Genomic DNA, 17399 nt, shown 5'->3' on the forward strand with positions numbered 1-17399 from the left:
TTCCTGCTGCCCTTGTTTCTTGTAGCGCTCAATAGACTTTCACATGCGGAGAGGCATATCCAACTCCAAAGCATTTGGGCGTATATATTAAAAGAAAGGAAGAAATATTTTCACTTCTGATTCACAAAATTGATATTAAGTTAAATAACTTACGTGGCAGACGTGCACCCCAGGGAGATCAGTGCACTGCAGAACTCGAAGTGTATTAGTTCTCCACTCGACTGTCATTTCTAGTAAAGATACCTGAGGTAATGCTTACTTAAAAAGCATTTGGTTAAATTTTCCTCTCTCTCTTTCTTAAATAGACTCTTCCTTGGAAACACTGTGAGAACCCATGGAACACTGACCGCTGCTTCTCCAATTATACCTTAGCAAACACCACCAACATGACAAGTGCCGTGGTCGAATTCTGGGAGTAAGCTGAAAATATTTCTCTATATCATTCCTATGCATATGCAAGGATCACCTTGTTATAATTCATATGCTATCTTCTGAATTAGTTGTCAAATGCAACATTCTGTTGGCTTGTTCTAGACGCAACATGCACCAAATGACTGATGGATTGGAAAAACCAGGGCAAATCCGATGGCCGCTAGCAATTACTCTAGCAATTGCCTGGATTCTGGTGTATTTTTGTATCTGGAAGGGGGTAGGCTGGACCGGAAAGGTAAGATTAAAAAGTACTGTAAATACATTTCAATTAAAAATGCTCATTTTACTCAAATATTCTGAAAATTCTTGAGGTAAGAGGCACTGGGAACAGTTTTGCTGTGAAGTATTGCATTTCTTTCTTGAATTGAAATTGTGTTTTTGAAAGAGCTGGCTCCTCTGTAGTTAGCTCTGACCACAGTCTTGGATGGTACGTTCACTTATAGGCTGCTTGGCTTTGCCAGGTATAACATTGCCTAAAAATACGGCTACTTGTTCCTGGGATGAATATTCTAGCTAGTTTGGATAGCAATAGAGCGAGGATGCAGTGTTTTGGCTTCAGTGAGAAGCATGCATTTATTGCACAGCTCTTGCTGGACTTAAATATGTAAGTAAGTGTTGAAGGTGTATCGTATGTAAGAGTTACTCCTCCCTTTCCTTAGCCTAAATGAGAGCTGTAGGTGGTTCTTACCACAGGCATGATTGCCCACTGTGCTTCTTGAAGTCTGGCTGGTTTCTGGGTGCAAACCAGAAATTACTAATGAATTAAAGCAAATTATATTATTGACAGACCTGTCTCCAGGAATGAAAGAGCAACAGCACCTGACATTGGCACATACCTCTCCCTCTCCCCAAAATGGCAGGAAGAACTCTTAGGGAAATAAAAAGCCACAGCCATATGGCCTGGTGGCAGCTGAAGGCTTGGGTCATAGGACCTCAGGCCTGGTGTAGAGGACTTTTTCACTCTGGAAGAACGAATTGCTGACTTTCCACAAGAGACTTGTAACTGTGACCCACTTCAGGCTGCATCTTGAACATGGCCTAGTTATGCTCAGACCAAACTTCATTTCTGTCTGCAAAGACAGTGGCAAAAAAAAGGACTGACTGTTTCTCTGGAGTCTGACTTCATAGTGTCTTTTTGTAAGGCTTTTGAAAAGGCAAGAGAGTAGGATCCTGTAGGGCAATTATATCATAACACAGATGAGGAGAGAGTGTGACAAATACAAGAGCAGCTGTCTGAGAGCAGGAGAAATAAACTAACAGACGTTCTACAAGCAGGGTAGAAGTATTGCGACCTTGTTGCATAAAAGAAAGGAAAGCATGAGCCCTTCATCCAAAAATATCCTAGCCCACTATATTCCACCTTCAGGAACGTCAGCAACAGCCACCTGCCTTGGCGAGATGGTGTTGAGGGAATTCTGTAGTAGGCGCTCCCCTTTCCACACCAAGCTCTTCCATTGATAAATGCTTCAATTTTAAAAGTCAGCCTCAGCTGCTGCTACAGTATTTTTAGGGAGCAAGTATTTTCTGAAGTGTTAACAAGCGCAGATCGTTCTTCCTTCCACACTTACAATGTCTTGTTTCTTCACATCAGGTGGTATATTTCTCTGCTACTTATCCCTATGTTATGCTGCTTATCTTGTTCTTCCGTGGTGTAACACTGCCTGGAGCAAAGGAAGGCATTTTATTCTATATAACTCCCAACTTCAGTAAGCTTTCAGACTCTGAGGTAAATATACAATCCTTGTAAACAAAAGTTTCACTGCTAACTGTTCACCTTTCAGACATATGACCTGCTCCTCAAGTGCAGAAACAGATTTTTAAAAAAATTATTTCCTGCAATCAGGTTTGGCTGGATGCTGCCACACAGATTTTCTTCTCCTATGGTTTGGGTCTTGGTTCACTGATTGCCCTTGGAAGTTACAACCCTTTCCACAATAATGTTTACAGGTAAGAAGATGACTGCATGTGTCACAGTAGCCTTTTTCCTATCTCAGCTGGAGCTGGATTCTGTCTTTCTGTGTACTATAATATTGAACTAAAGTGTATGTAAAGTTAACTGTTGTATCGAAGTAGGAATGAGATGTGTAACTGCATTTACACTAATGGGAGAGACAGCATGGCTTGTCCAGCGTGAAATGGAACCCAGACGGCGAAATCCTAAATTGTGAAATCTTTCCACAGGAAAAAAGTGTAATATACTGATGAACAGTAGCATTGCTTTACCGACTGCTTAAAGCACCTTGCCTTTATTTCAGGGACTCCATCATAGTGTGCTGCATAAACTCATGCACAAGCATGTTTGCTGGCTTTGTCATCTTCTCCATTGTTGGATTCATGGCTAATGTCACAAAGAGGCCTATTGCAGATGTTGCAGCATCAGGTATCCGATGTATTTTCCTCTAAGTTGTTCAGTGACATCAGTTATTTTTTGTTTGTACGTTGTATCCAACTGCTTCACGTTAATTGTTTAAAATCCCTCCCCCAAACACTCCTCAGCTCCCTGTCATTCCAGTCACACTTACTGATTGCAGAGGGCAGAGCGTCGTTTCAAACCTCCCAAGGCAGCACCAGCAAAGTCATTTCATGTCGAGCAGGCTGCCTGCCTGCCTCGTGCTCTCGAACATTTGGTGTGGAGAGCGGTCAGCCAGAGTCTCCTCTTGGGCTGACGCAATGGATACTAATGAGTACGGCTTACAGGGAACGCATTTACAAGGGGTGGCAGCACAGTTACCTGCTTCAGTGCTTAGCTGTGACATCAGCTTACAAGCCTCTTGCTGCTGAAATTCTTAAAAGCAAACTGGAATGCTGGTCACTATGTTTTAGAAGCCAACATTCTCAGATTCAGATAGGTTTTTAAATTCCTTTTACTGTTTCTTGAGGTTAAGCCCTTTGGGGCAGATCCGTTTCTCACCTGTTCAGACCTACGGCTCTCGGCCGATTTCATGAGACCCTTTATTATGAAAGTCATTTTACTTAGGGCAGTAAGATGTCCGTGGAAGGATTCTGCTGTTCTTTGCAGTTCCTTCTCTTTCTTCCAGATGAAAAAGCTTAAAGTAGCAGAGCAGATGGTTGCCCTGACCCAGCTGGTGTACCAGACACTCATTTAGCAGTTCTGGCCACAGGGAGGGTTCTGATAACTGAAAGCTTGGTTGGAAGTCACTGGTGGACAAAATATGTCTTCCTGTACTAGCAAGCATACCCCATTGATGAAATATTCCCTTTGTTAGAAAAGCAGAGAATTTAAGCCCTAAAAATAATCTTCAATAAACTACACGTTCAAAGAAATTGGCAAAAAAAATACGATGGCATACACTGTTGTCAAAAAATGCTCTGGAAAGCCAGCAGTGTGTGAAATAAGCTTCTTGGATTTATGTATTTGATACAGATGTAACTATATAAGGACAACACTTGCGAACAAAACAATATTTCTACATCGTATTAAGCTCCTAAATACATTTTAAGGTCCCTAAGATAATAGATTTTTTGAAAGATGCACAGGACCTCCTGTGGCCTGTAATTACAAAGCATATTTGGAAATTTGAGCTTTTAATTAAGGCTCCTATTTCTCGTAGCAAGCTCAGAAACCGATGCTTTTCTTAGCACCACGAGACACGTTGTTTTGCAATCTCTTATACAGCTTTGTAAAACAAACAATATTATTAAAAGCTGTAATGCATTTTGGTGACACATGTAACAGAGTAAAATTAAGAACATATTTATCTTAAGTTTATTTTGCTTTTACTACTGCCATTTGGAAGGCATTGCGATCCTATCTGCTATTGCTAGCAAATAACTTTCAAAATCTGGATTGCATTTACTTGGCCTATTCAGGTGTCTAATGCCAATCCTTGCTTCACTGGTCTGAAAGCTGTGTATGTCCAACCAATCATCACAGACAGACTTACTTCTAATGAAAACTGAAAAATTGGATACCCTACGTAAGTGAGGCACAGATTTTATTTTTCTACTTAGTTTGCTACAGGTTTCACTCCTAGCCTGACATCAGCTGGTTTCTAGCTATGCTATGACAACAAAAAGAGCTCCTTCTTTTCTTTTAATAAGAATTTAATATTCTCCTTCCAACACTATGCCCCCTATCAGCAGTTAGCAGGAGCACAAATGAAAAGGTTTGCCTGTTTACAACTCCATAGCTTATTAAAATGTATATTTTAAGGTAATTAATGGAATGGAATAGGAAATGGGAATACTGTAAATGCTGGAAAGTGTTCTCTCCATTTCTGAGCTGTCTTTGTTTCTCTTCTGAACTGCTCGGTCCAAAGCAGAAGATTACAGCTCTCGGTAACTGCTTGAGAGGGAGGGACTGCTGGCCGGTACCTGATGATGTAATCCTGGCCAAGGATAACATTCCCTGTCTTTGCTGCGCAGAGGTGTCTCACAGGAGCAGCTTCTGAACTGCATCTAGTATTTTGCTTGCTTGGGTGGTTGGTTTTGTTGTTTGGGTTTTTTTTCTATTTTGTTTTGGTTGGTTCCTTTTAAAAGCAAGATACATGCACTGACTTCTTGGCCGGTGAACGCTGGTTAAGCTGAAATCCCCGGTCAGACGCTGCATCCAGGGCCGAGTTATTCAAATAAACCTAAACCCTATGTATCAACGGGAGCAAATAATCACAGCGTCCAATCAATCGCGTTGACGTTTTTCTCTCCTGTTTCTCCTACCAGGCCCTGGACTGGCATTTCTAGCTTATCCCGAGGCAGTGACACAGTTACCAATTTCTCCTTTGTGGGCAATACTGTTCTTCTCCATGTTGCTCATGCTCGGGATTGACAGTCAGGTAAAACTGGCGTAAAAATTAATAACATGGACAGATTTTCTGCAACTGTATGGTACAAGGTTGGCCTCTCTCTCTCTGCATTCTGCACTGCCAGCAGTTACTGGTGCAGAATGGTTTCTGGCACAATCAGGTAAATAATAGGAGGTACTAAGGAGAGGAAAGACTGAGAGGTTCCAGGAGCCTGGGATAGTCAAAAACTGATGCTAAGACACTTTGCATTTTCATGAACTGTTGTTGCACAAAATATGCAGAAAATTTATTCTGCAGACCAAAGGAAGTTTCTTTGAAATCTTAACTATACAATCACAATATTAAAAACATCTTTGTAGTGTTCATCAGCATAGAAGACACTGGGCTATGCTTTACAAGACTTAGATGCCACAAATATTTCTGAAAGACGACTTCAGAACTTCTCCCATGGAGCAAAAAGATGCAGCACACATTTCATTTGAAGCATGTGAATGTCAGGAGCAAATTCAAGAGGCAGTAGGCTCACTACTGAGGACATTCTGTGTCTTAGTCTGTTCTGAAATCACTTCCCAGTGGTAAGGATCAAGAGTTTATTGGTTCAGGCCTTAGCTAGGGGTTATAGATGGCATCTGACAACTGGAAATGAATGGGAAGGCACAATTTACGGGGTTTGGAAATCCAAATAAGATATTCTCCAGAGTTACTGTCTAGATTAAATAATTAAATAATGAAAAAATTAAGTCGTGCAATCATTAAAAAAAGTGTTTATTGCAAAATGAACAAAAAAGCACACAGGGCAAGAAAAAGCACTGTACATGCTAGAAAGGACTATATGTCCAACAAAAGGATTCATTAATCAGTAATAATTTTAATACAAGTAACAACAATATCGTAAGCAGTAAAGTAAGAACCCTGTCTTATTTTGCAAGCATACTTTGAGGACTTTGTCAGGGAAGTCCCTTCTGCCTGCTGAAATAAAAACCCAGCACCTTAGAGTTATTACTACAGTCTTCATAGCACATAAAGGAATACGAGAATTACTAGCTTAGTACTGTAATAGTCTTTCAGTAGAGAAAAATCCATCATTTTCTGTAAATCCAAGTTGACTTCAGCCTCTGAACCAAAATATGAAAAGACCAAGAGGGCATTTTATCCTGCAACATGAAAGGAAGCTGAAAATTTTATGTTTTCTATTTCTTTGTTTTTCAATAAGCTTCAGGCTTGACATTAAAACCTATTGCTCAGTCTGGGGGGAAACTACTGTGAAATTAATTGGGTCAAAAATATTCTTGAAAGAACTTGTCTCTAGGCAACTAACAGCTGAGGAAGGTAGTCTAATATTATTAATAAGAATATATATCTACAGGCTGTCATGCTCTCTTCATTTTCTGTCTATCATCAGTGAAACATTTCATAGGCTAGAATTTATAGGAACTGTAACTATTGGTTAAATTCCCATTGCACTGCTGGAAATTAATAAAACTGCATACGTTCTGGTTTTCATTATTTCAGCCATAATGATAACATTTATTTTGAATATATACATACAGAAAAAATCTGAAGCATGGCCATGCCTTCCATTTGGAGGACCACATCCTCAGCAAAAATCTTTTCTGGCGATACAAAAAGTATTTCATTTATTACATCTAAGAATCGATTTTGTGTCTTTAACCTTCACCCTGAAGCACTAATCTGATTAGACTTTTTGTGTCTATTGCCTTTCACGCATGTAAGTACATCACAGAAAGGAGACGTGTACGTTTTTGAAGGATCTAGGGCTCAATGCCTTCAACTGTGGGTCTATTGTCTTCTAGTACAAGAACGAGCAGTCTATGTTCATAAAGTGCCATGCTATAGTTCGTAGTTTAGAATTTTGAATGTTTTTCTAGCTGGAAATCTTTTTGCACAGATCTTTTTAGACAGAAACTAGGATATTCAGAAGCAGTGCTTCCACTGAAGTCAAGTGAATTTTCATTTATCATTTAATGGATGCAGCCCTAGGCCAGTGATGAGTACTATTGAAAACTTCTCCCCTAAATGTAATCCTGCTGTGGTAGTGCATTGCATTGTGTTCTATTTCTAACTTTACTTGCAGTTCTGCACTGTGGAAGGATTCATCACAGCTTTGGTGGATGAATTTCCGAAGTTACTGCGCAATCGAAGAGAAATCTTCATTGCTGTTGTATGCATTGTTTCCTATCTGATAGGGCTGTCCAATATCACTCAGGTATGATCTGTAGAAGAATGTGATCTTATTTCTGACATTTCTCCCTTCTGCCACTCCAGCCAGGACTCACTGCAAACCGTTGAAGTGGCAGGGACCGATCACCAACGCTATCTAAAGGCTGCAGGCAGCAGATGTTAACTTCTAAGTGTAAAATGCCTGTAGTAGAATGCAGTTTGTCACACTTCATGGTTCAGGTGACAGGAAAATACACATCTCTGCAGGCTGTCTTACAGTCCAAGCAGCGGTAGCGAGGGATGTTCTCCATTGCTTCCCGTGATCTACTAGATTGCAAGCTGTTTGAGGGAAATGATTGAATTATTGAACAAAGAGGATTAAAGTGAAATTAAACCAGTTAATTGAATTCTAGCAGTAATGTAATTTTTTACTATTGACCGCAAGCATTATAAGACTTTAACCTGTTAACTTTAATTAATTTACATTAATATGTCCCTAACCTATTCACCAGTGTTACTTTGTAGCTTGCATTTTAATCTAGCTTGAAATTGGAGTCCTTACTATTTATTTTAACACTTCCTTCTTATATGTTTTAGGGTGGAATCTATGTGTTTAAGCTTTTTGACTACTACTCTGCCAGTGGAATGAGTCTTTTGTTCCTTGTATTCTTTGAGTGCATCTCGATATCCTGGTGCTATGGTAAACAATATGTTTTTCTTTTTTCCCTAAGTTTTGCACGTCATAAGTGTATTTCATCTACTGATTTGTTCATTTGTGTGTGCACATGCTGAGGATGGAACTGAAACTGGCTTTGTTTTATATGCGTATAATTCCACTGAAGACCCAAACTTTGGCTTGTGGAAGGTGCTTCTGCCTCTTTAAAACACCCTGTGTATAAGCCTGGAAGTGACCAGATGTTACGTGTTTCGGGAATACTAAACATTTGACATCTCTCTCTTTTTCTCCGTCCCCCTTCCTTGGAAAGCCTGGATCTTCAGAGCTGTTAGGTACTGCTCTTCTCAACACGATGACTTAGGTCTCTTGGACTTCGTAAAGTTTCATTTCCCGAAATGACTCTGTCACTCCAGTATCTTGCAGTGAGAGTCAGGCGCCTTGGTCAGTTGTGTCTTGCATAATTGCCCTAAAATATCCAGAAGTCTGGACTGACAAGCTCTAGGTGTAAAGATTAATGAAGATGCATCATATTCTTGCCAGGGTATTTGTGCATTTGACCTCAGTTCTGTGTTAGCTAGTCCGAGGACCTACTCCCCCAAGTACCATGGCACTTCAGCTTATATTACAGAACTGATTCAGAGCTAGATAACCGGGGTCTTACTGCTGTCTTTTAATGGGCTTAGGAGGATGGAACAGCATTTTATAGGGGAGGGATACTACATATGAATCCAGCAAATGCGAATGGAAAAATACACCAGCTACAAATATGAAGAACTCAAATACAAAGTTATAAATAATATGTTAGACATCCCAGTTAGAAGACAATGGAGTGGTAACAGCAGCAGCAGAAGGGCTTCTCTTTGATTTCATACGCAGTTCTGCACGTATGTGGTGTGCATATATCCACACAGAGTGAAGCTGGTTAATGCCAGTATGGGGTTTTAATTTATTTTTAAATTTAATTTGTAAAATATAATTCTAAATCTCTCATTCTAAGAAAGATTAACTCTCTTCAGAGTTGAAATTAACCAAGGGTGATTTATTGCACCTGACCTTTAGATGTGCAGACTTCCTGAGCCTTTGCTGGTCAGTGATTAATGAATTATGATGTGGAAGAATGAGAACAAATGATTCTTGATGCTTCTGAGTTTGCACATTTCTTTCCCATTCAGATAGGTGAAAAGTTATGTTGGGGTCTGTACAGGGCTTCCAAATACACCTCATCATTTATGACAGTGTCTCTCAAAACCACTGAGCTTTCAATGGGATCAATTATCGGCTATGTTTCTGTACTGATTCTTATTTCTATATTTAGGTGTTAATAGATTTTATGACAACATCCAAGAGATGGTGGGATACAGACCCTGCATCTGGTGGAAACTCTGCTGGTCATTTTTCACTCCTATCATTGTGGCAGTAAGGAACAAACTTTTATTATATGATTCAAAGGATGTAAATGAGGTGGCCTATGTACTACAGCGTTGTCATTTCCACCCCCACAGGTTCATATTAACTATGACCTCATTCCTTTTTTAAGGATTCGAGCAATTGCATTGAAGGCAATAGGCAAAACCCAGTGTCATTAGAGGAAGCCTGTGCCCTAAGAAAAGAAGCCTTGTGCAATTTCAAGATTTGTGTTAGTCCTCTGGAAACGGTAACTAGTCAAGAGTTTGAGTGGCAGAGATAGAAAACTGTAAGAAACAAAATTTTGACCATTTATTGTATTCTTACATAAAATTTAGCAATCTCTCTAAAGTCTGAATTTTCCATTTACACGAAACCACCCACATTTTGTGAAGTGAATTCCTTCACAGGCACTATTCTAGTAACAGACGTGGATTATAAACCAATGTTCTTCTCTGGTGGGATTCTGTGGGATATATAACCGAGTTTATACTACATTGCTACCATTTTTTCTGGCAAACCTTGAAGGATTTTGTGCACTGGAAAGCACAGTACAGTCTTTTCTTGCTTCTAAGCTTTATCCAGTTAAGTTCATACAGTACATTTTGAAATAATAAGCAAAGTATTGTAAATTCACTGCACATAATGTAGTCAACCCAGATGCAAAATAAAAGACTAATCAAGTAGGCACTATTACACGTGACACAATACTTCCCACTCACTGATATTTATCTGATATTCCCATATATGTAGCCCAAGGCCATAGAAAAGCAAACAAAGAGCACTAGAGAGGCACAGAAATGTGTTTATACTGAGGGTTCCTTGATTCAGCTCTACCCAGGTGAAGGCAGCTTTCAGTTTTCTGAAAACAAGCGTTCAGGAAGGCATAAAAAAATGCATTTTGTTTCTTTCAGTGGTATAATAGGCAGACGACCAATATTATATGTAAAACTTAGCAGATTTCGCCTGTCTTGTAAAGCCTTCAACAGAATTTGTTGCCCAGTGCAAGCTCACAGGTGGTGATGGTGTGCTAGTGAAATCTGCCGCTCTGCGGTCTCCCTGGGAATCCGTGCTGCACAAGGCCTCAACCGGGGATCAGAATGAGCCTCCTTTGCTGGTTCAGTTTAGCAGGTTTCCCTGATGCAGGCTGGTTTAGACATTTGAAACAGGCCAGGATAAGCGTTTTCCTTGGGAACTTAAAGGAAAAAATACCATGTTTGCAGGTCATCCATTTGAAAACACCACAAAAGCAACCCACGAGTGCTGCTGGTCAATGGTGCAGTACGCGTGTGTATGCAGGTATTACTGCCCAGGCCCCCCAGCTTTCCCAACGGCCCCCTTCCCTCTGACTTTGTGCCAGTTATCTGAGGACTCTACTAATACCAGTGGATTCCCTGTATCAGCACACCTGGATAATCTGAGATGCAGGTTATGTATGAGAAAACAGTGTTAACTTGAAACATTACAATTAATTTTGGTAAGAAGCTTCTTGGGAAACTATCTCCTCATCTCTTGTTATTGACAAATTCAAAGTGCTTTTTGAATTTCATGAGGTAAGTTCTGTTATACAGACAAACCTGTAGCCACTTACTGAACCACAGGTTCCATTCTGCTGCCCTGATTTCCATTATGAGTTTGTTCAGAGGATCAGAATGATATCAAAGCCTCTGGGCCCAGCACTCGTAGGCGGTGATATTAGAGAGGTCCATGCAGAGACAGGCATTAAAGAACATTTCTTATCCAGAGCCTCTAGGAGGCTGTTGCTGACCAGTACAGTAGAGCTGTACTGGTACAATTATTCCAGTAAGAAAGTTAGTGGAAACAAACGAACGACATCACAATGGCTGAAGTGAAGTTCAGTTATTTACACGCTCCCACACTGGCGGTTAAGCTGTCGGGGAATCAGTCAGTGCCATGGGCTGACACTTGCCTGTTGTCTGCAACCTCCACCTGGAAGACCGACCTGCAGGCCCCATCTAGAAGCCATCCCCAGGGACCACAGGAACCCTTTTCTCCTTGCCTGGATATAAGGGCAGGCTTGAGGTCCACGTCAGTCCAGAAAAACTCTTGAACACAGAATGCTCTGGAAATCTCATCCAAATCTTCTTTTCTGCTGTGTTTTGCAGGGAGTATTTATCTTCAGTGCTGTCCAAATGACTCCTCTCACGATGGGAAGTTACGTTTTCCCAAAATGGGGCCAAGGGGTTGGCTGGTTCATGGCTTTGTCTTCTATGGTGCTGATACCAGGCTATATGGCATATATGTTTCTAACCCTGAAAGGCTCCTTAAAACAGGTAAGTCTCTTTCCTGACTGCGTGATGTCATCTTGCCAGACCTGTGCGCACTGATAAAAGATTGCTGGGCAGTTATTTTCTACTAGGTATTTCCTGTGGCCTCACTTGCTTAGCCCAGTTATTTTGCATCGAGCTGAAAAACGTAAAAGCAAGTACCGAACAGCAAAAAGACAAGACAGCGTCTGTACCATCTGTTGTTAGGCATAATTCACCGCATTAAATGTGGCCCTTATCTCTGGGCTTTGACAGTTCCAGACACTTTGCATCCCAGTTCCTTACACCTAGAAAACAAAGTAGCAGTTTACAAATTATGTAAATTTGTCCTTATTAACGCAAGACAGACTGTCATGTATCAAGGCAGGTCATGCTCCAAGGAATTGGAATCCAACTTTCAGGACTAAACCCAGATAACTCTTGGTTTCCATGAGTCTGCTCACAGTGACCCCACGTAGCATCTCCCTGCAATGTGACCAAAGATCAGAGCTCCTGTTCTGCATCATACCTGTTCTGAATGACAACAGCTGCCTTGTTCTGCTGCAGCCGAGAGAAACTACATGTAAAATCTTGGGAGAACATTTTATGATTATGCCGCACTTCCTTTAGTCATTATTTAAGGGGTTTCTATGAACAGTTACTTCACGAAGAACATCGGAGGCGTTGTATGGCTAAAATCCATTTTAAGGTTGTGCTGGTCCTCAGAGAAATGCTGCTAAAGGCGTGTGAAATGTTAGTAAGGTTACTGACCAGTACACTGTTTAGTAATTACGTACAATTGCCACACTTAATTTTTTTTAATCTGAGTGCATCCTCAGTTTTCCCTCTCCGGCCAATAATCTCACTCTGTGCATCACAGAAGAACACTTCCTTAGCACGAGTATTGAAACACACATCTCTGTCCTCCGTAATTGTGGGAACCAAAGATTGTCAAAATTAATTTGTCAGAATTTCTGGAATATTCTAAAACCAGCTGACAGAGCCATCTTTGCAAAGGGACAGACAATCTTAAGCAGAATTGACGAGTAATGCATCATGAATTGCTCAGATCTTGATCCAAATATTTGTCTTCCGCAAATTTTAGAAGACTCAGTGATGCTTCAAAGAAGTCTACAAAAAAGTTTCTGGGATTTTTTTCCCCCTGCTTGTTCTTAGCTCCTACATTTTGAATATCTTTCCCTTGGTCTTATAGAAACCTTTATGTGCAAGTGGAGAATTGTTGCTCTAAAATATAGCTGCTTCTTGGACTGAGCTGTGTAGGAGCACAGTAAAAGATCCTCATCTCAGTCTTGCCGTGGATTAAGGTCTCATTTCGAAAGCATTGGCAAATGATCATCAGGTAACAGGAGATGCCTACACCACTCACAGGCTTTGACGATCAAACCCGGGCTTGCTTTCTCGATAGGAGTGTGAGCTAGGCAGATAAGCTTCATGAATGGAGAATGCAAAAGGACTGGGAAAGACAGCATAGAAATAAAACCATCTTAAATAGAAGTCTACTTTACCTGCTGTATCCTTGGAGGTAGTAACTCCAGAAGGTGCAGCCAATACTCTCTAGTCCCTTCTGCTCCCTGGGGAGGGTCACCATCATGTCTGAGATCCAGCTTTGAGTCCTTGCTTTTTAAAAAAATAAAAGTAAGCTTAGAAACAGTTTTTTGACTGCCTCACATTTACTCTTGTTCTTTAAACAGCGCATCCAAGTCATGATTCAGCCAAGTGAAGACATCACTCATCCTGAAAACGGGCCAGACCAGGCCCAACAAAGCAACTCTGCAAACAAAGAAGCCTACATCTAAACGTCTGTATTGTAAAAGTACCAATACTACTCCAGAAAAACAAAAAATATGGTTGAATATGACCACAAATTTATATCTGAGAATATAATTACCTACCTCTAGCGGCAAAAAAAAAAAAAAAGAAAAAAAAAAGAAAAAAAAGAAAAAAAGAAAAAAGGTCATCTCCACTATAAGGGAATCGCCATGGGTATGATCCAACCATTGCGCGAGCTCAGATGTTGACAGTGTTTTGTGTTCTCTGGCAATCCACAGACTGTTAATGTTTTTATCCTTTCACAATAATAGTTGCATATCTCGGAATTTGTAAATCGATGTGCCAAGACCTTTTTAATCTACCTTTTAGCACGACTATTTGAAGTTTTGTGCTGCTGATTTTTAGTAGGTTATCAGTATTTCTTACCGCTGAATCCCAAGACTGTTATTTCTGACTTTGCAGGAGTAAAATTAAGTTTGGAATTGTTTTGTACAAAAGAATGAAGTACTTTGTAAACAAGTGATTTCCAGCGAAAAAGTCTGCCCTTAAAATTTGCTCCAGTCAAGGTCATTTGAGGGGGGAGAGACTTCCTTCACCTCACAGCAGACACGGCTTTTATAAACATTCCTAGAGCAAATTAAGTTACATGGCTATTTGTGGCAATGCAGCACGGAATGGCTGTAAACGCCCTCTGTACTTAGCCTTTCAGGATAACTTTCAAATGAGATCCTTTTCAACAATACATACACTATTTCTTACGAAAAGAACGTGTCTTTGTGAATCAATACTACATGAATCGCAGATGTTAGAGGCAAAAATACGACTTCTAACTTTTCTAGCAAAACAAGAAGTAATATCCAAAAGCTCTTAAAGATTCCCAGGAGTAAAAGAAATACAAAGTCTTTGCAATTCAAGCTCGGAGAATTGAGCTTTTATTACGCCGTTATTATTATACTGTTATTGCATTGCCACCAAAATAGAAACCAAAACAATGGCTTAAAGATTGAAGCTTATCCTTGTAATTCTAATTTAGGGTTTAATTCATGACTGTTCTTTTTAATCCGTTAAAGGTCTTTAACAGTTTCTAATAAGCAAATTATAAAACATGGATCGTTAGCACTTTGAAAACAGTTGTATTTTGATTTACATATTATTTGTGGTGATGAAGGCATGAGGGAAAGCTATTTCAATAATACAAAAATCTCCGCTCTGGGCTCAGGCTGCATTTGCCACAGAGCTCGAAAGCCCGTTCAGCTCGTGGAAGTTTTTCCCGGGTGGAAGATGCAGCGGTTAGCCCTGTATGGTATTTCTCGTTTGGCAGCTATATGACAGACACAAGGGATCATGGAAAATGCAGTAGTTGATGTTTGATTGTAAATGACTGTGACAGAACTGTGCAATGAAACATGCTTTTCAGCAAATTTTTGTGCAACGTACAATGTTAGATAGCACAATTTATGTAGAACTACTACGTGAAAAACATGTTAACTGTGAATGTTGGGTTTTTCGTTGTTTTTGTCTGAAGGTGACAAACATGTTCTTGCAATAAGGTATTATTCTCAGAATGTCAAGCACATTATTGTAGAAATAATATATATATAATACACATGTATTTCAAACTGCATCATAAAATCTCAGAGTATGTTTGGTAGATTCTAAACTGTTTCATACGTAGATCAATTGTAAAATATTACAAGATCTAAGCTACATCCTAAACGGCTATAGCTGAAATGCAAAAGTCCTGTAAGTCTTTGGGATTTAGAGGAAAACCGTACATCCTACACAAACATTACACATGATACATACACATTATAATTGTGAATTTCATTAGACTAAGGATAAAAATTCCAACTTTCTCTTTATTGTTTAATGTAATCAAGTCCCATGTTGTTCTAAGAAAAATGCAGTATTTAATGTTTGATTGTAAACAATTATGACAGATGTTTGACAGACCTGCTCTTTAGCAAAAAGCTGTACAAACGTATCATATAGCACAAAATAGTGTTGTAGAACTACTGTGTGTAAACTGTGAATAGCTGTATCTTTTTTGTAGTACTTGCCCTGAAAAAAAGATTATTGTATGATCATATATGCTTTTTGCAATAAGGAAATATCTGAACACCAAGCACATCTATCTCTATATAAAAAAATATATATGTAATATATACCTATTCAAAAATATATACAGAGCCTGTTTAAAAGAGTACAGTATTATTTAGTAAATTGCAACCTGTTCTATGGACCAAATGTAAAATATTTATAAATTAAGATGCATTTTAAATGTCTATAAATGGTGTCATAATTAAAGCACGATTGTTATGTAAGTTTCCAAGAGTTTAGAGGACAAAGAATAAAGGTTATATTATACATTAAATTCAGAATTTTGCAGTCTTTTATTGGACAAAACCAATGCGTGTTATTTTCTGTGAAGCAAGTTCTGTTTCATAGATTTTCATATATATATATTAAAAATCTATCCTTAAATATCAAAATGCTGTATGACACTTGTGATGTGTATAACTAATCCATGATGCTATTTCTATAATGGAGTTAGTACGTGCATACATTATACAGAAAGCTTAAAAGGGGGCAGTTAATGGCCCCACCTGGCATCCCGCTGCTTTAATACTCCCGTAGGCAGATGGCAGACCAGGACCTCAGAGCAGCCCTAGTGAAAAGTCTGGATTTAAAAATAAACATCCCTCGGGTGGGTTTCTGCTGCCACTTTGGGGTGTGACCTGCAGCACCTGAAGGCACCGATTTTGAAGCCATCATGGAGCAGCGTGCCATCCCAGGCTGCAGCCAACGGGCTGGTGAAACACTGCCCTTATACCAAACAGCCAGATGATACGCTTCTACCAAAAATAAAATAAATAAATAAATAAATCATTGCTCTCTGTATCAGCTGCCGTTAAAGTGTGAGAAGATGTGAAGCAAGTTGCCCAGCAGTCTGCCTTACATCTGCATCTATGCAATACTGCTGAGGAGCTGAGCACTCTTATGCGCTGAATTTAATTATCTAACTATAAAATTGGAGCAGGACATCATGCTGGGAAAGAGGCTAAGCAATTTAGAGAACATGATTAGAATTGAAAATGCTCCTGATAGAAGCAGTCTAAAATCATAGCCTTCAAATTCAAAATGCTGACCTTAGAAAGGAGCACTCAAACGCACACGCACGAGGGGAGGGCAGATCCTTCTTCTGCTTTTAAAACTGGCTGGGGAGGAAGGGCAGGAGGGAACAGCACAGATCATTCTGAAATGGAGGGAGGAGCAACTTCAACGCTTTTTAAATATATGGAAAAATTTAAACCACCTTTAATGTTCAGTTCATGGGTGTTACGCATTGTAGTCATGGCCCGCTGCTTTCACAATGTATTGTAAGAAAAAGGATGAGAGGCGCATCTGCGAGCAGCAGACACGCTGTTTAGTGCTGGGTGGCTGGCCAGACAGCAGGGCAAGGGGCAAAGGATGGCCGAGGAAAAGGAACCTAGTTGAAGAATATTGCGTTAGTGCTGTGATATTTCCATGTTCTCCTGGAGGAATTTTCTCTTGCTGTGCTGCAGAAATCCCGACAGCAATTCAACAAGAAAAATGCAAATAAGGTCACTTCTTCCCTGCAGGACTGCAAGATGCCCTGAGAGAAACCCATGTCCTTGCTCGTCAGGAGTATTAGTTCAGCTACATGTGCTTTTAGTCTCAAATAACACTATGTTGCTTTGGGGTTTTGTTTGGTTGGTTGGTTGTTTTGTTTTAAGCCTGATTATTTCTGTTTTGGTCTGCTCAGGCCACAATAGTGGTCTTACAAATAACTATTAAAATTACTCAACGCCTACTGTTGGCTGGTTCTCGGGGGGGGGGGGGCTGGGTTATACCCCCAACAGC

General features: G+C 39.9%; 1 protein-coding gene and 1 long non-coding RNA gene across 5 annotated transcripts in view; one reads left to right on the forward strand and one right to left on the reverse strand.

The window, feature by feature from the left end:
* Positions 1-15864, forward strand: part of SLC6A1 (solute carrier family 6 member 1) — a 62062-nt gene extending 46198 nt beyond the window's left edge. For both annotated transcript variants that reach the window (XM_054838106.1, XM_054838107.1), the window contains exons 5-15: positions 306-415; positions 535-667; positions 2024-2158; positions 2276-2379; positions 2688-2812; positions 5113-5225; positions 7291-7422; positions 7974-8076; positions 9368-9468; positions 11583-11750; positions 13436-15864. In XM_054838106.1, the coding sequence (XP_054694081.1) occupies positions 306-415; positions 535-667; positions 2024-2158; positions 2276-2379; positions 2688-2812; positions 5113-5225; positions 7291-7422; positions 7974-8076; positions 9368-9468; positions 11583-11750; positions 13436-13540 (1329 nt within the window). In that variant the 3' untranslated portion in view covers positions 13541-15864. The remainder of the gene's footprint in view (positions 1-305; positions 416-534; positions 668-2023; positions 2159-2275; positions 2380-2687; positions 2813-5112; positions 5226-7290; positions 7423-7973; positions 8077-9367; positions 9469-11582; positions 11751-13435) is intronic.
* The window catches only part of LOC129211273 (uncharacterized), a 122308-nt gene continuing 112338 nt past the window's right edge, over positions 7430-17399 (reverse strand). For 2 of the 3 annotated variants that reach the window (XR_008578801.1, XR_008578800.1), the window contains exons 5-7: positions 16664-16770; positions 13250-13361; positions 7430-7715 (exon numbers count right to left, since the gene is read on the reverse strand). This is a non-coding gene — a long non-coding RNA (uncharacterized LOC129211273). The remainder of the gene's footprint in view (positions 7716-13249; positions 13362-16663; positions 16771-17399) is intronic. The other variant, XR_008578802.1, reaches the window with a different exon arrangement.

The sequence above is a fragment of the Grus americana genome, chromosome 11 (assembly GCF_028858705.1).
Source record: "Grus americana isolate bGruAme1 chromosome 11, bGruAme1.mat, whole genome shotgun sequence".
In the NCBI taxonomy this organism is placed as follows: Eukaryota; Metazoa; Chordata; class Aves; order Gruiformes; family Gruidae; genus Grus; species Grus americana.